Raw genomic sequence first — 13,910 nt, forward strand, 5'->3', positions numbered from 1 at the left:
AATAAAATTTCTTGTATTTTATATTAAAATGATAGGCAAGCAATTCTGTTAAAAGCACTGGCACTGAACGTTTCGCTTCATGCAGTCTATTTTGCAACTTTTTTTAAAATGATGTCAATCCCGAAAATCTCGGGATTAGGAAAACTTAATCCCGAAAATTTTGGGACTGAAAAGTGGTCGAGATCCCGGGATCCCGATTTTCGAGATCCCGGGATTAAATCCTCTACATAAGAGGTTAGTTCTGTATAGTATAAATCATTTAATAAGATTCTGTAATACATTATTTAAATTTATTATAATTGTAAGAAGAAAAAAAATATTTTTTCCAAAATTTATAGTTGCTATAAGTTATTGTTAATATTTTAAATTTCCAAAAAAATCAGTTGCAAAAAATTAAATATTTATTTCAAAAAACTTTTAATTATTATATATTTTATAAATAATAAAAAGCTGTTTAAAATTCAGCAAATTGTTAAATACACGCAATCAACGAAACGATTGGATAAAGCTATTTTATCCGACTTTGTCCTCCTAACAAAAAAAACAAAACCTGTTTTCTAGTTAAAATAATTAAATAATATATGTGTACTAACCGTTTTTTGGGTTTCATTTATAAAATAGCCGAATCGACAAAAAATAGTAACCTTCAATACAAACAAGACCTCGGGTATAAGATAAGATTCTCGATTCTAAAAAGTAGTGTCGGGCATTTCAACTATAAAGTTAATTTTCAGTTGAAGGTTGCACTTAAAATTAACATTAGTTAATTCATAATTTAATACAAAGACATATACTATATTTTATGTAGGTCTAATACAGAAAACGAAAATATAGTCCTAAATTTTCAGGGACATGTGAGACAAAAATTATTTCGTAAAGACCCACAACAGTCTCTTTTCTAATATATAATTTTCTTCTTTTAAAACAAAAAAATTATATATTTAAACATAATTATATCATCGTATCATTAATAAATCTAGTTATTTCTGCATTAGAAACATTTCATAAAAACTAATAATGACATGACTTTTAAATCAGATAGCATGCAGTTATTAAAATGACATAGTTAAATATAGTGGTACCTCAGGATACGAACGCCCCAGCATACGAAATTTTCAGGATACGACATGAAATTCGAACATATTTTTGCTCAACGATACGAACAAAAACCCACCATACGACGTTACATTATTTCGCAGCGCCATTTTTTATTCACTTCTGTTCATTGGTCTCAGTCCGCGTGTTTGCTTCGTCGTGGCAGGATCTCGCTCGATAAAGGAAATCTTGAGATATTATTAGAAAGTGACTAATTTTATTGAAAAGAAACACCCCGAAAAGGTTCACACTGGCCGTATTGCTACTCAGAGTCATGACATCTACCTAAGTAATTTTAGAAACATTTTAAAAAGCAGGAAAGCCAAACCTCTTTGGATAGATATTTTACCATGCGACTTATATCCAGTGAAAGTGCTGGTGGAAGTGAAGGAAAGAAAGCGAAAAGAAGTGAATAAAAGTTTTAAAATATATATATAAAACAACACTAATTTTTTAAATCTTTTCTAAGTTATTTTTAAGTTATTGTTACATTATGTTATGTAAGTTAAGTTTTAGTATCATTTCCCTTCTCCCTCTCTCCGCCATCAGTTTACACCCCCAGTCGTCTATCCTCAAAGATAAAGTGCAAATAAAACTACATTTTTTTAATCAATTATTATTCTATTATGGTTATTTATACATTTACAACTACAAAACGCATTTTTCAGTGTTTTCCTTACTATAGTTATTATTTTTTTAAATGTACTACTTAGCTTTAATTTGAGTGTGTTTTTCGTGTTGGAACGAATTATTTGATTTTACATGTAATCGTATGGGAAAAATGATTCACCTTACGACATTTTCATGATACGATCTCAGTTTCGGAACAGATTAATTTCGTATCTTGAGGTAACACTGTAATTGATTTAAAACAAGTTTCAGATTAAATATGCAAAGAAAAATCTTGATTGTTTTAATGAATTTCCTATTGGTTAGAAGACACACACGTAAAAACCGTCAAAGTTACACGTGAACAAATGTTTATGGTTGAAAAAAACTTACAAATTGCGTTGAAATAAATGTTGTTGCGATGGCCGCATTTCCCTCTGAATAATTCTCCAATCATAATTTCATTTATTAATTAGGATTATCAACTTGTTAATTAAAATTACATTGATAGACAATCATATTTACTGCTGTAACAAAGGAATTCAAAAGAGGTATGTAATTCTGAAAATTATTTAATGTACTTATAGCGAAAAATCAGATGAAATGAAGTTAGTTTCTCTTCTTATTTCATGCACGACAGTATCAAATTTATAGTAAAAATAAGTAAGAATATTCAGTTATATATTTATTATATCATACAACCCATCTTGCTGTATTTACTGCTTTATTATTTTAAGTTTAATACTGATTATTATGGAATGTTTCATTAATTCGAAAGTAAGAATTTTCTACATGTTTATAATGTTAAATCGTAGATGAAGTAATCAAAATAGTTCTAAAATTGAATTTAAAGTTTATACTCAATGCTATGTAATGTTTACACCAATTTAAGGATTTGAAAATTTTTATTGGGTTTATTTATAATGTGATCAACAGAAAATTTTTAAAATCACTTATAACTACTTTCTGTTTCTAAATTTACAGATTTTAATTAATTAATATTTTGTCAAGTTAAAATTACAAAATAATACAAAATATTAACGAAGTGAATTAAATAAATTGTAAATTAACAAAAATCCAATAAAATTAGAATAATCTAAATGTTTAAATTACTCATTGTTTCCACTCACGCTAACCACACGTATACAATAAACGCAGAAACTTGAAAATAAAATAATATTGAAAGACTTATTAGAATTTTCTCTTTATAAGTAATACATAATTATAATTTATTTTTAATTCTCTTAATCATGATATTACTTGATGATAATTAGCGAGATTCCTAATCGATTTAGTCACGATCATAAAGAATATAAAAGCTTTTTATGTTTATGAAAATATCTGTAATTTAGATATGTTCGGGAGATAACGAACAGGTTTTCTAATCCTCCACGGAACTTTAAAAACTTCATTATATATTATTTTATTGACGATCTTAATTAACATTGGACGTTTACTCAATTAATATTTTGCTAAACATGATTAAACATAAAACTTGATGACTGAACAGAATATTACATAATTTTTTTATCGTTCATCGTATTTATTATCTTATGTTTATAAAAAATTTTTATATTCATACGAAATCATCGTAATTAAAATGTTTAATACTACAAGTTTCGTTCAAAATGTAATACACCAGAATTTATTTTGATGGTAGGTTGAAACATACAATCATGAAACGTAGGAATCTCATGTTATTTTTCAACCAAGTTTTCGCCCTTGTATTTGGCCATACGTCATCATTAAAGGAAAGACACGCTTGCCAGCTCGAATACCAGTCCTAATTCTGTGCATGGAAACACTTTCTCGTAGCATTGAGAACATCTTCATCTGACTGGAACTTTATCTTTGCTTGCGTTATCAGATGCAAACCAAGAACTCTTCAACATCGAACTGCTAGCGTTACAAGAATTTGTATGCGATGGTTTTCTTTGCTGCTGTTAGGTTAATCGTGAGCTGCTTCGGGACCCATCGTGAACACATTTTGACATACACGTGTTTACGCATGATTTGACGAACACTCCCGGTAATCGGTGATTCCTCTTGAATCGGTTAATCAACGCGCTGCACTATAAGTGCCATTACAGATGCGGCGACAAATCGCAGAGATATGGTATTCATATTGTCGTTGTTTGTTAAATTATTGCAACGCAACATTTGGGCAATCTGCATAGCTGGGATGCTTTCCGTGAAGTTTTTTAAGGAAAACTTGCCCCTATTTTGGCGTTATAGACGTGGAGAAAACCTCATGTAGAATGCTCCACGTGCACAGCCCATTCGAGCAAGGCATGAACCCACGACCGAACTCCCAGTGTTTAGGGTACGAAGCCAGCTCGGCCACTGCTGGGCCCTATTATCACTGACTTCGCACATTTTTTTTCCCAACGACTCACGGCGCTTCGGTTGACAGGCTGCAGTAGCATAGTCACCACACAATCGTTTGTGAATGTTTCTAACAGCTCCACTTTGGCAACGACGAATTTTATCACTGTATGCTGCTTGGAACGTACTGTACGTCACTGGTATTCGCCATTTTTTTAACGAAGCTGTTGCGGTTTCGCCTGGCAAGGCTCTTTAAATTTTTCACAACGTTATTAAAAGCTTTCGGGTAAAACTCCTGAAAAGTGGAGTCAAGTCACAGTCTTCGTTTCCCAGATTTAAATTATGGTGCTTTACTTTTTGAACAACCTTTGTAAAAGTGCATATTTTTAATTAACGTGATATTTAATGACATTTTCTAATAAATTTTTATTAAGTTTTACAGAAAGTTTTGTATTTTCTTTTATATTTATAACTTATGCATACATTTAAATGCTATTTAAATAAATTCGAATCGAGACGAATCGTGATGGTTAGCAACAAAAAAAGCAATAGACACTTAAAAAAGTGGTTTGTCGAGAACATGTTGAGAATTTGCCAAATTTAAAGATAGTGTCGCATTGAATGAGAGAATATCAGAGAATCAGTTGTTGAATACTGTTTAAACATATTTATGATTACTTGTTTACATCCCCCCTGCATTGTCTAATGTCTCTATATAGCGTGATTATCTTGTATACACACAAAGCTTATTGGGAGTAGCGCAAAAATTGCCAAAGTAGTGAGTTTTATTAATAAGAATTTTTTTTTGTAAATGTCTTCTGAATATCTTTAAATGGCACCGTATGAAATTTGATTGCATTTAGAGTGTTAAATATCTATCTGGCTGGTATTAAATTTGGGTTCTGTAATTAATCACCCAGTACTTCTTACATGATCCCACTTAAAATTAGTGTTATTAAAAACGAAAATTTGAAGAAAACAGTGTTTTTTCTGTCTAAACATCCCGTTATAAACGATTGTACACAATTACGTACAAATAAAATATTAAATGTGGAAACGTATGAGTAAAAAGTATATTCTATTTTCTAAATTAGAAAATATATATACGGCTAATTGTAGTTTTACTGTACGCAATAAACAGTGTACCTGTAAATAAATATATTTTATTTTTTACATTTAGAAAACAAAACAGATAGGCTATTGTTCAAGTGTATATACATACTTATTTCTATTTTCAGAAATTCAAAGGGTAAACCACATAATCTGTATTCCGGTAATTAGAGTTTTACTGTACACAACAACCAATAATTCATCATATTCACCTAAATTCGTTATAAATGAATATTAGTTGCTAATAATATAACTTTTTATTATTTAACTTACATCGAGTTTTAAATATTACTATACGTATTATCTAAGAATAATTAGTACACAACAGTAATTGGGTTAGTTTATTTAAAATTATTATCATCTTTCAGATATTAACATAATATTCAGTTTTTCCTTTAAATTATTATTGGTATTCATCAAAATTTTTTTTGACTTAATAAACTAATTCACATTATAGTTTAGTTATTAGTTAATATATGGAAAGTTAATACCAATTCATTACAAAATTAATATTTTTCAGATCCGTTATGAAAGTGAAATATCTCGATATTTTCTTATCGAAAAAGTTTAGACAATTAGGATTATATATTGGGAAAAATCCTTCTTACTTTATCGTCATTCCGGTGATTGTATCTGTGGCATTAGCTACGAGTGTTCACAAGTGGCACGAAGAAACGAATGTAAAATATTTAGTCGCACCCAAAAATACCAGACACATTATTGAAGAAGCCTCAATAGAAAAATTATTTCCAATGAATCTGTCTTCCGATGCACACATGGGAAGGATGAACAGAGAACCTAACATAGCAGTACTTTTAGTTAGGGCAAAAGATGAAGGATCCGTGCTTCGAAGAGACGTATTTCAAGAAATTATTCAACTGGATAAAACTGTTCAAAATATAAAAACTGCAGAGAATTTTACATATAAAGATTTATGTACAAGAAATAACAAGAGATGCTTCGAGAATTCTATTTTATTAATGCAAAACGAAATCGAAATGATGGAAAACAACACTTATTCCATCAAATATCCTTTTAACGAGAAAAATAAATACGATTTCCAGTTAACGAGTCTATTTTTAAGAGGAGTCGAAAAAAATGCAGACGATTACGTTAAAAGTGCTAAAGTATTGCGACTCGTTTATTACTTTAACGACTATTCGAAAGTTCAAAAAAGCAAAGTGGAAGAATGGCAAAATCTGTTTTTGGATCTTATTGAATCCAGTAATTTTCAGTACATAATCGTCGATCGATACACATCGATTACAATTGAACAAGAGTTATCTGCTGTCGTCAGTCGAATATTTCCTCGAATACCGATTGCAATATTAGCAGTAGCAATCTTTTCAATGCTGACCTGTTTGTATAACAGTTGGATCGAAAGCAAACCTTGGACAGGAATAATTGCGTTAACATCGGGAGGAATGTCTTTGGCTTCGTCATTTGGATTGATTATGTATTTTAATACACCGTTTGTGGCTCCTGCTGGATCTATACCCTTTTTAATCATAGGTAAGAGTTACTTAAAACTTTACCTTTTAGTTTAACCATATAAATAATAATCATCTACTTGTTAATAACAAATTAATGTAATAAAAAGTTTGTATAATAATATAAATAATTTTACAGGATTTTTCACCAATCGCTAATTTATGGCCTATATTTATTGTATTGTTTTCTTATGTTTCTATTGCTTTTATTTTGTTTATTTATTTATTATATTTATTTCTTATCGCATTTGTTGTGTATTTTTCTATTGCTTTTTATAAAAAATGTCTTTTGGCTTTACAATACTTTGCTACTGTGAGAGGCTAGCGGTGGGTAGAGAGTCTGGGTTAGTCTCTGCACTTTTTAATCGGCGGCGCTATCGGTAACATTGGCATTGGCCCGCGGAGTCGAAGGATGGCTTTTTAAGACGTTGATAAACCCCTGCAAGTTTGTTTTTCCTGACACCAGCCTAGATATAGTGTTAAGTACGCTTGTTGTCGTTTCAGAGGAATTTCGAATGGAAGGGTCGCGAGTAATTGAAATGAATGTTAGCTCGGATTTGAGTCAAGAATGAAACTATGCTAAATTAATAACAAAAATATTTAATAAAAGGAAATAAAATAAAACGTATTATAGAACGACTTATTCGAGACCTATCACGCGAAGAGAGAGAGTTTACATTAATCTCGAAGTATACTAACTCGTCGTTGATTCGAAGATATAGCTTCTAAGGTTCTCGCCAGAAGAATAGAAGCTTCGTGATGATTTGAATCTGTTGAGATTCTGGTCTAATCTCGGCTCATGTTTTTGTTGATGGTGGGAGAAGGCTTTCTCTCTGTATAAAGCAGCAACCCTTCGGTGAAAAAGGTTCTGGACGAGGCGCTGGCTCTCGGAGTCTGACCACCAAGTAGATATTAACTCTTTGAAGATCTCCAACGAACTCCCGGGTCAAAGAAAATGATTTGCTATATTTTAATCATTTCATTTAATTAAAATTATGGATTTTCCATATGTCAACGAGGTGTTTGGGGATGTGCAGAAAAGACGAACATCCAGTGTTTTTCTAAATTTTGTAATAAGGGGTATGAGAAAGGAAATTCAACCTTTCCTGTATCAGAATTGTGACACAACATTTTTTTCTTTCTTTTTTCTTCTTTTAAAATTGAGCAAGAATTTTTTTTGCTGAAGGACAGTAAAGAAGGAAGTTGAAGACTAATTCTTGTATTAGAATAACTTTAATCTCGCTGGGTGTGTTGCAATTAGTGTTGAATTGATTGGTTCTTGAAGCTGACCGCTTGAAAGAGGACTATTTGCTGAGAATTCGATGATAACTTGCAAATGAGGAAAAAATCGATTTTTGCCTCATCTGCTTTCTTTGAGGCTACCAACAAGCTGGATCTGAAATTAGTTAAAAGGACCACCTACTTTTCGGGAAAGAGTATGACGTAGTGTGACGTTGAAGAAATGACAGCACGCTAAATGTTCGATCTTGAAGATTTCGTTTGATAAATATCATTAGCTGATGCGATCTGTTTGAGTCGCTTGCTCCGAGATTTACAGTAATTAAAGATATATTTGTAATATTTCACATAACACATTCGTGTTAAATCTAATTCAGTAAAAATTAACTGCACCAGAAAATATTTAACCATTTTTAATCGGTTATTAAAATGAAAGTCTTGTTTCGGTTAATTTATCGATTAAAAATTTTCAGTTCATTCAACTTTTTATCTTAAGTATTCTTGTTTATATATTAGGTCGTTCGAAATGTAAGTTTGTTTTTTTTACCACTACACGGATTAGTCGTATTTTTTCCGCCATTTTCATTCTAAACCGTATTATTATTTGGATAGCTAGCATTTTAAGGCTTATTTGTAAAAAAATTTGTTTGATTTCGTGCAATTGTTTATTTTTTGTGTCCCATCAAATATGGAAGATCGGAAGCAGTATTTTCGACATATTTTGCTCTTTTATTACCGAAAACATAAGAATGCTGTTCAAGCGAAAAAAAAATTGTGTATCGTGTATGGAGAAGATGTATTGACAGAATGACAGTGCCAAAACTGGATTACAAGATTTAGTTCTGGCAATTTTAATATTGAAAATGCACCACGTTCTGGATGGCCAGTTGAAGCCAATGAAAACAAAATAAACGTACCGATTGAAGCAAACTGCCAAATAACAACACGTGAAATCACCAAAAGATTAAATTAGTCAAATTGAACTGTTTATGATTACTTGAAACAAATTGGTTTCGTTTCAAAGCTCGATACATGAGTTTCACATGTTCTTAAAGAGAGATGCTCTCTTTGGTGGGATTTTAAGAAATTTTTTTGGAGCTTTTACCAAACAATTTAACAATTGATTCGAAAGTGTACTGCCATCGAGTAGACAAATTGAGAAATATCATCAAACAGAAAAGGCGGCCAGAATTGATCAACAAAACAGGTGTAGTGTTTTAAAACGATAATGTCAAATTTCACACAAGTTTGGTAACTCGTCAGAAACTGTTATAACTTAGATGGGACCTGCTATCACACCAACCATATTCGCCAGATCGAGCACACTCAGATTATTACTTGTTCCGGTCTATACAAATATTTTTTAACTGTAAGACATTTACTTGAAATCACAATGTCAAAAATCACTTGGATCAGCTTTTGTAAGCAACGATCAGAAACGATGACAACAGGTATTTGACCAAAATGGTCGATATATAATTCAAAAAAATATTTATTTATTATAAAAATGTGTTTTTTCTACGGAAAAAAATCGAACCTACTTTCCGAACAACCCAATAAATTATAGATATGAATCGTTTTGTAAATGTAAGAGATAACGCTAGTTTACTGTAGTTTAATTAATTGCAAACAAATTATTTTAATTAGTTCAGTATAATGTTTATGTTATTCAATAATTCTTAATTTTTTTAACTTTTTCATCATAACTATTCAATTCAATTTTTATTTCAGGAGTAGCCATGGACGATGCTTTTGTTTTTCTTGCTGCGTGGAAAAGGACCGATTCCCAGAAGACCGTTCCAGACAGACTCTCGGAAGTTTATTCGGAATCCGCTATTTCTGTTACTGTAACTTCAGTAACAGAATTTCATAGCGTTCATTTCAGGACTGTTTACACCTTTCAGATCTATATCTTATTTTTGTTTATACGCTTCGATTGCTATTCTCTTCTGTTATATTTATAAGATAACGTTCATCGGTGCATGCATGGCATTCTTTCGATATGCGGAGAAACAAGAAAGACATTCTTTATTCTTTACGAAAATAAATACACAAACAGGTAAAAATATAACGTATCATTTGGTAGCGCTTCAAGACACTAATAAAAATAAATTTTTCTCTCTAGAAAACCACTCACGGATTCGAAAAATGCTCTTCACCGCCGATTCTTGGAAATCTACTAAAGACATGACCACTCCTTCGTCATCAATTTGGACGAAGCTCGGTAATATTTTATTCTTATGGTATGTCATGATAATTATTCTCTTCATCATGGCAGGTTACGTGGCATTTGGAGTTTGGGGAGTGACAAAAACAGATATTATAGGATCATTATCCGACTCTTCTGCATACGATTCATATTACTTGCAGTATCATAAAAATGTTTTTAAATATTTCAAGCATTACGAATACAGAATCCAAATCGTTGTCGATCAAGAAATAAATTATGCAGATGTAGAAATTCAGAATCAAATAGAAAAACTTTTCTCCGAAATGGAGAGAGAAGGATTAATTGCAGATTTTCTTACCGAGTCTTGGCTCCGAAGTTTTGTGTAATTCGTCAAAGACGATTCAATGTCTGCGATCGTAAATTCGTACAACATGAGCGACACAAAAGATTTTATTGTAGTTCTGCGCCGAATGTTTCTACGTCAATCTTATGCACAACGATTCCGTAATGATATTGCCTTCAACTCTGACTATACAGCTATCGTTGGAAGCAGATTCTTTTGTCAGACTAAGCTCATAACTTTACAGAGACTAAGGAAAATCACTGATAAAATGCCTTTCAGTGTGTTTCCGTACCACTTCTTGAATTATGGTGTCGATGACTTTGATTTGTATGTAAAATTTACTGTACAATTGTTGAGTAGTATTGTGATAATTGTAATTTTTGTTTGTTTCGTTTTTATGTCAGACGTTGTGGTTACGTTTTCGGTAGCTTTTTCGATTGTTACTACAGAAATTTCCACTTTGGGTTATATGGCTCTCTGGGATGTCGAATTATCACCAGTGTCTATGATTGTCTTAGTCATGTGCTCTGGTTTTTCGGTCGATTATTCTGCTCATCTTTCTTACGCTTATAGACATTGCGACATTGAAGGTTCCAATGAACGTCTTCGTCATAGCATCGATTGTGTAGGATTTGCAATATTTCAAGGTAGTGCAACTACAATAATTGCCGTGTTACCTTCAGCCATTCCATTGGCTTATATATTTGTCACGATTTTTAAAATAGTCTTTTTGGTTATTATATTTTCTTTTATTACTGCTTTGGTATTTTTGCCGGTTATTTTATCGGCACTGAATTACACGAAATCGAAAATGTGCGAAAGAAAGAAAAGTAGCAAAGACCTCGACCACAGATTTGACGGTAATACAAATGTTGGTTTTCATTCGTCAGAAATTTCCACGTAAATAGCAAAGAAGGCGCTTTCGACGTTAACTAATCAATTCTAATCATTGACTCAATAACGTATTTAATTACAGTTCAATTATTGCACAAAAATTTATATATATTCTGTAAATATAAAGGCAATGATAGATTTTTATAGAAATCATTCAAACTAAACACTTAGCAAAAATATTTTAATTCTGAATAATTTGAACTTTCACAAATGTGCACGTAAAATAATTTTATTCACTAATTACACAACTTTCCTATTAAGAGTTAAAATTTTCTATGGCGATTTTAGAGATTTTATTTATAAAAAGCTTTTTATATTGATTATTATAGAATGAAAAAAACGTTCGTTTTAAGTGTACGAATGAGTTTTGTAAAAGAATTTGTAAAAGCAAATAACATGTAAAATCTTCACTTAGTCCGTTCCACGTAGAAGAAACTTCCGAAAATTAATTTGTATTTTTCGATATTTCGATGTCCTGAGTCCAAAAATATAAAAATCTCGGCGGTCATTTTTCTGATCGTCATACTTTAACTCCGTTATGTATAACCTTTGCAAAAATTAAAAATGTAATAATCATTTTTTGGGACAGAAAAAAGGAACAATAAATTTAAAGAATTACATTTAATTTGACTGTGTCAAAAATACAAAGGCATATTACAACCTTAACTGAAAAAAATTAAGGATATGTTAATAAATTATATCTAACAACTAGCTGCAAGTACCCGCTTCGCTGGGTTTTTATTTGTTCGTACATTTATAGAGTGTACTGTTATTTCTAATAATTGCGCGTTAACCTGCTCATCTATGCAAATGTTACTCATTCTCTCTGTACTCTGCTTTTTTCTTTCATCCAACTGTGCACTTGTTTCTCTTCCTCTACGTAATCTTTCTCTTATTCGATGTGTTTCCCAATAATTTTCAAGTTGCTCTTCTGTCTGATTATTTCTGTTTTGTTGATAATTTTCTCTTAGCAATGTTAGACATACTTCTCTTTCTTCCGTGGTTTCATTTATCTGCGCCATCTTTTGCCTTCGCGATATGTTTCGAGGCCGCAAAAATTCTTTCTTACGCTCTGGCATTGTTTTTTATATTTTTACTTTTCACACTTCACTATTTACTTTTTACTTTTTTCTGTTATTCGTACACTTTTACTTATGGAAAATCAACTAAAGCATGTGCTCAACTATTCCAAAGCATTTTCTTAGTTCATTCTAAAGCATTCTGAATAAACATATTATTAGTTAATTTAAAAATAAATTAGAGAGGGTAGGTTGTAGGGGTTAAGAATGAGAGTGAGGACAGAGAATATGTGTGAGAATTCGACGATATTCCAAAAAATTTTAGAACTTTCTTCAAAATTCTGCAACTTTCTAGAAAAAACTGGACGTTCTCATTAAAGTGTCACACATTTTCGAAGTCAACCACTTTCAACCCCCATATCCCCCACACCCTTATAGCTATCGAGACACAACCATCATGGGAGACTTGGGGCTACTACCACACATAAATGTCATTCATGCGCGATGTGTAGTTTTGGCTGCAGAGTGAAATATAGGCACAAACACGCCAATTTATACATATATAACTTAGCCAATGAAGCGGAATTAGGTTAAAATAACTTCGTGAATGCAGTCTGGCAGATTTTTTTCATCGGACTAAAATCAAGAGATAGAGCTAGCTAATTAATAGACATCTCATTAGCGAAAAACTATTTATACGTAGAGTTTGCTGAGTGAATGGGAGGATTGTCCTGTTGACAGAACCATCGATTTTTAGCAAAAGGAAGAAATTGCACGTCAACTTGTCTTGATAATCACTTGGTTTGTATGCCGTTAGAAAATGCGAGTGAATTCTTTCCTTGCCAAAAAGACCACCTAACACAATAGCTGAGTCATCATTCTGTCGTTATTTCGAATATAGGCCTCCTTTCTTCTCAAATCGTGTTAGTAGTGGTTAGAACCATGAGGATCATCAAAGTTAAATTTTATCTCGTCACAATGTTAATAGTTGATTTTACCAACATTACACTAAGATGTTGGTATGAACTTTTGGGGCCGATTGCAGAGACAACGTTTAGAGGCCGACGGCGGTTTACAGATCGGATAGACCGCTGTTCAGAAAAATTTCATTGCAGAGACGGCGTTTCTCGCCTGCCACAATGTAGACAGCGATTAGGAACAAGTTATTTGACCTACTTTCTAGACTCAGTGGACAGCAGGTTTAGAGGGCTTTTCAATTCGAGTGGTAGCTTTGTTCGTGGAAAAGTTTAGATAAAAACAGATATCGTTCCTTTGATAAATGTTGTAAACGGTACGAATCGACAAAATTATTCATTAATTAATTGCTCGGCGCAAAAACAACAAAATGAAATACATTAAATTTGTTTTAAATGTTCCAATTTCGACATTCAAATGGGTGATGAAGACTTAAAACTTCATTTTAATTTAAATCAGATGCATTTATTTACAATTCGAGTATCGTGTCGGTTATAAAACGTTAATGCATTTCCGAGTCATATAGATATTAAAAAATGTAATATTAATAATAAAATATTTAAAATTATTCATTTCGATAGTTACGAAGGGCGACAGTAATAAGATGTAGAAATAATTCCTTAAAAATCTATTCCGAAGAC

The 13,910-nt window shown here is 31.7% G+C and overlaps 1 protein-coding gene across 1 annotated transcript; it reads left to right on the top strand.

Annotated features, from left to right (window-relative positions):
* Positions 1-6,353: 6,353 nt before the first annotated feature.
* On the top strand, positions 6,354-9,836 carry LOC111632589 (patched domain-containing protein 3-like). Its single transcript, XM_023377064.1, has 2 exons — positions 6,354-6,651; positions 9,600-9,836. The coding sequence occupies exons 1-2, from the start codon at positions 6,489-6,491 to the stop codon at positions 9,830-9,832; spliced, it is 396 nt and encodes a 131-aa protein (XP_023232832.1). The 5' UTR covers positions 6,354-6,488; the 3' UTR covers positions 9,833-9,836.
* Positions 9,837-13,910: the final 4,074 nt, after the last annotated feature.

The sequence above is a fragment of the Centruroides sculpturatus genome, unplaced genomic scaffold (genome assembly GCF_000671375.1).
Source record: "Centruroides sculpturatus isolate CEXI.00-Female unplaced genomic scaffold, Cexi_2.0 scaffold743, whole genome shotgun sequence".
In the NCBI taxonomy this organism is placed as follows: Eukaryota; Metazoa; Arthropoda; class Arachnida; order Scorpiones; family Buthidae; genus Centruroides; species Centruroides sculpturatus.

Bases quoted from the DNA above. Each gene is read 5' to 3' on its own strand.
- LOC111632589 (XM_023377064.1), top strand. From the start codon at position 6,489: ATGCTGACCTGTTTGTATAACAGTTGGATCGAAAGCAAACCTTGGACA. The intron at 6,652-9,599 runs GTAAGAGTTACT...TTTTTATTTCAG, and splicing joins TATACCCTTTTTAATCATAG to GAGTAGCCATGGACGATGCT.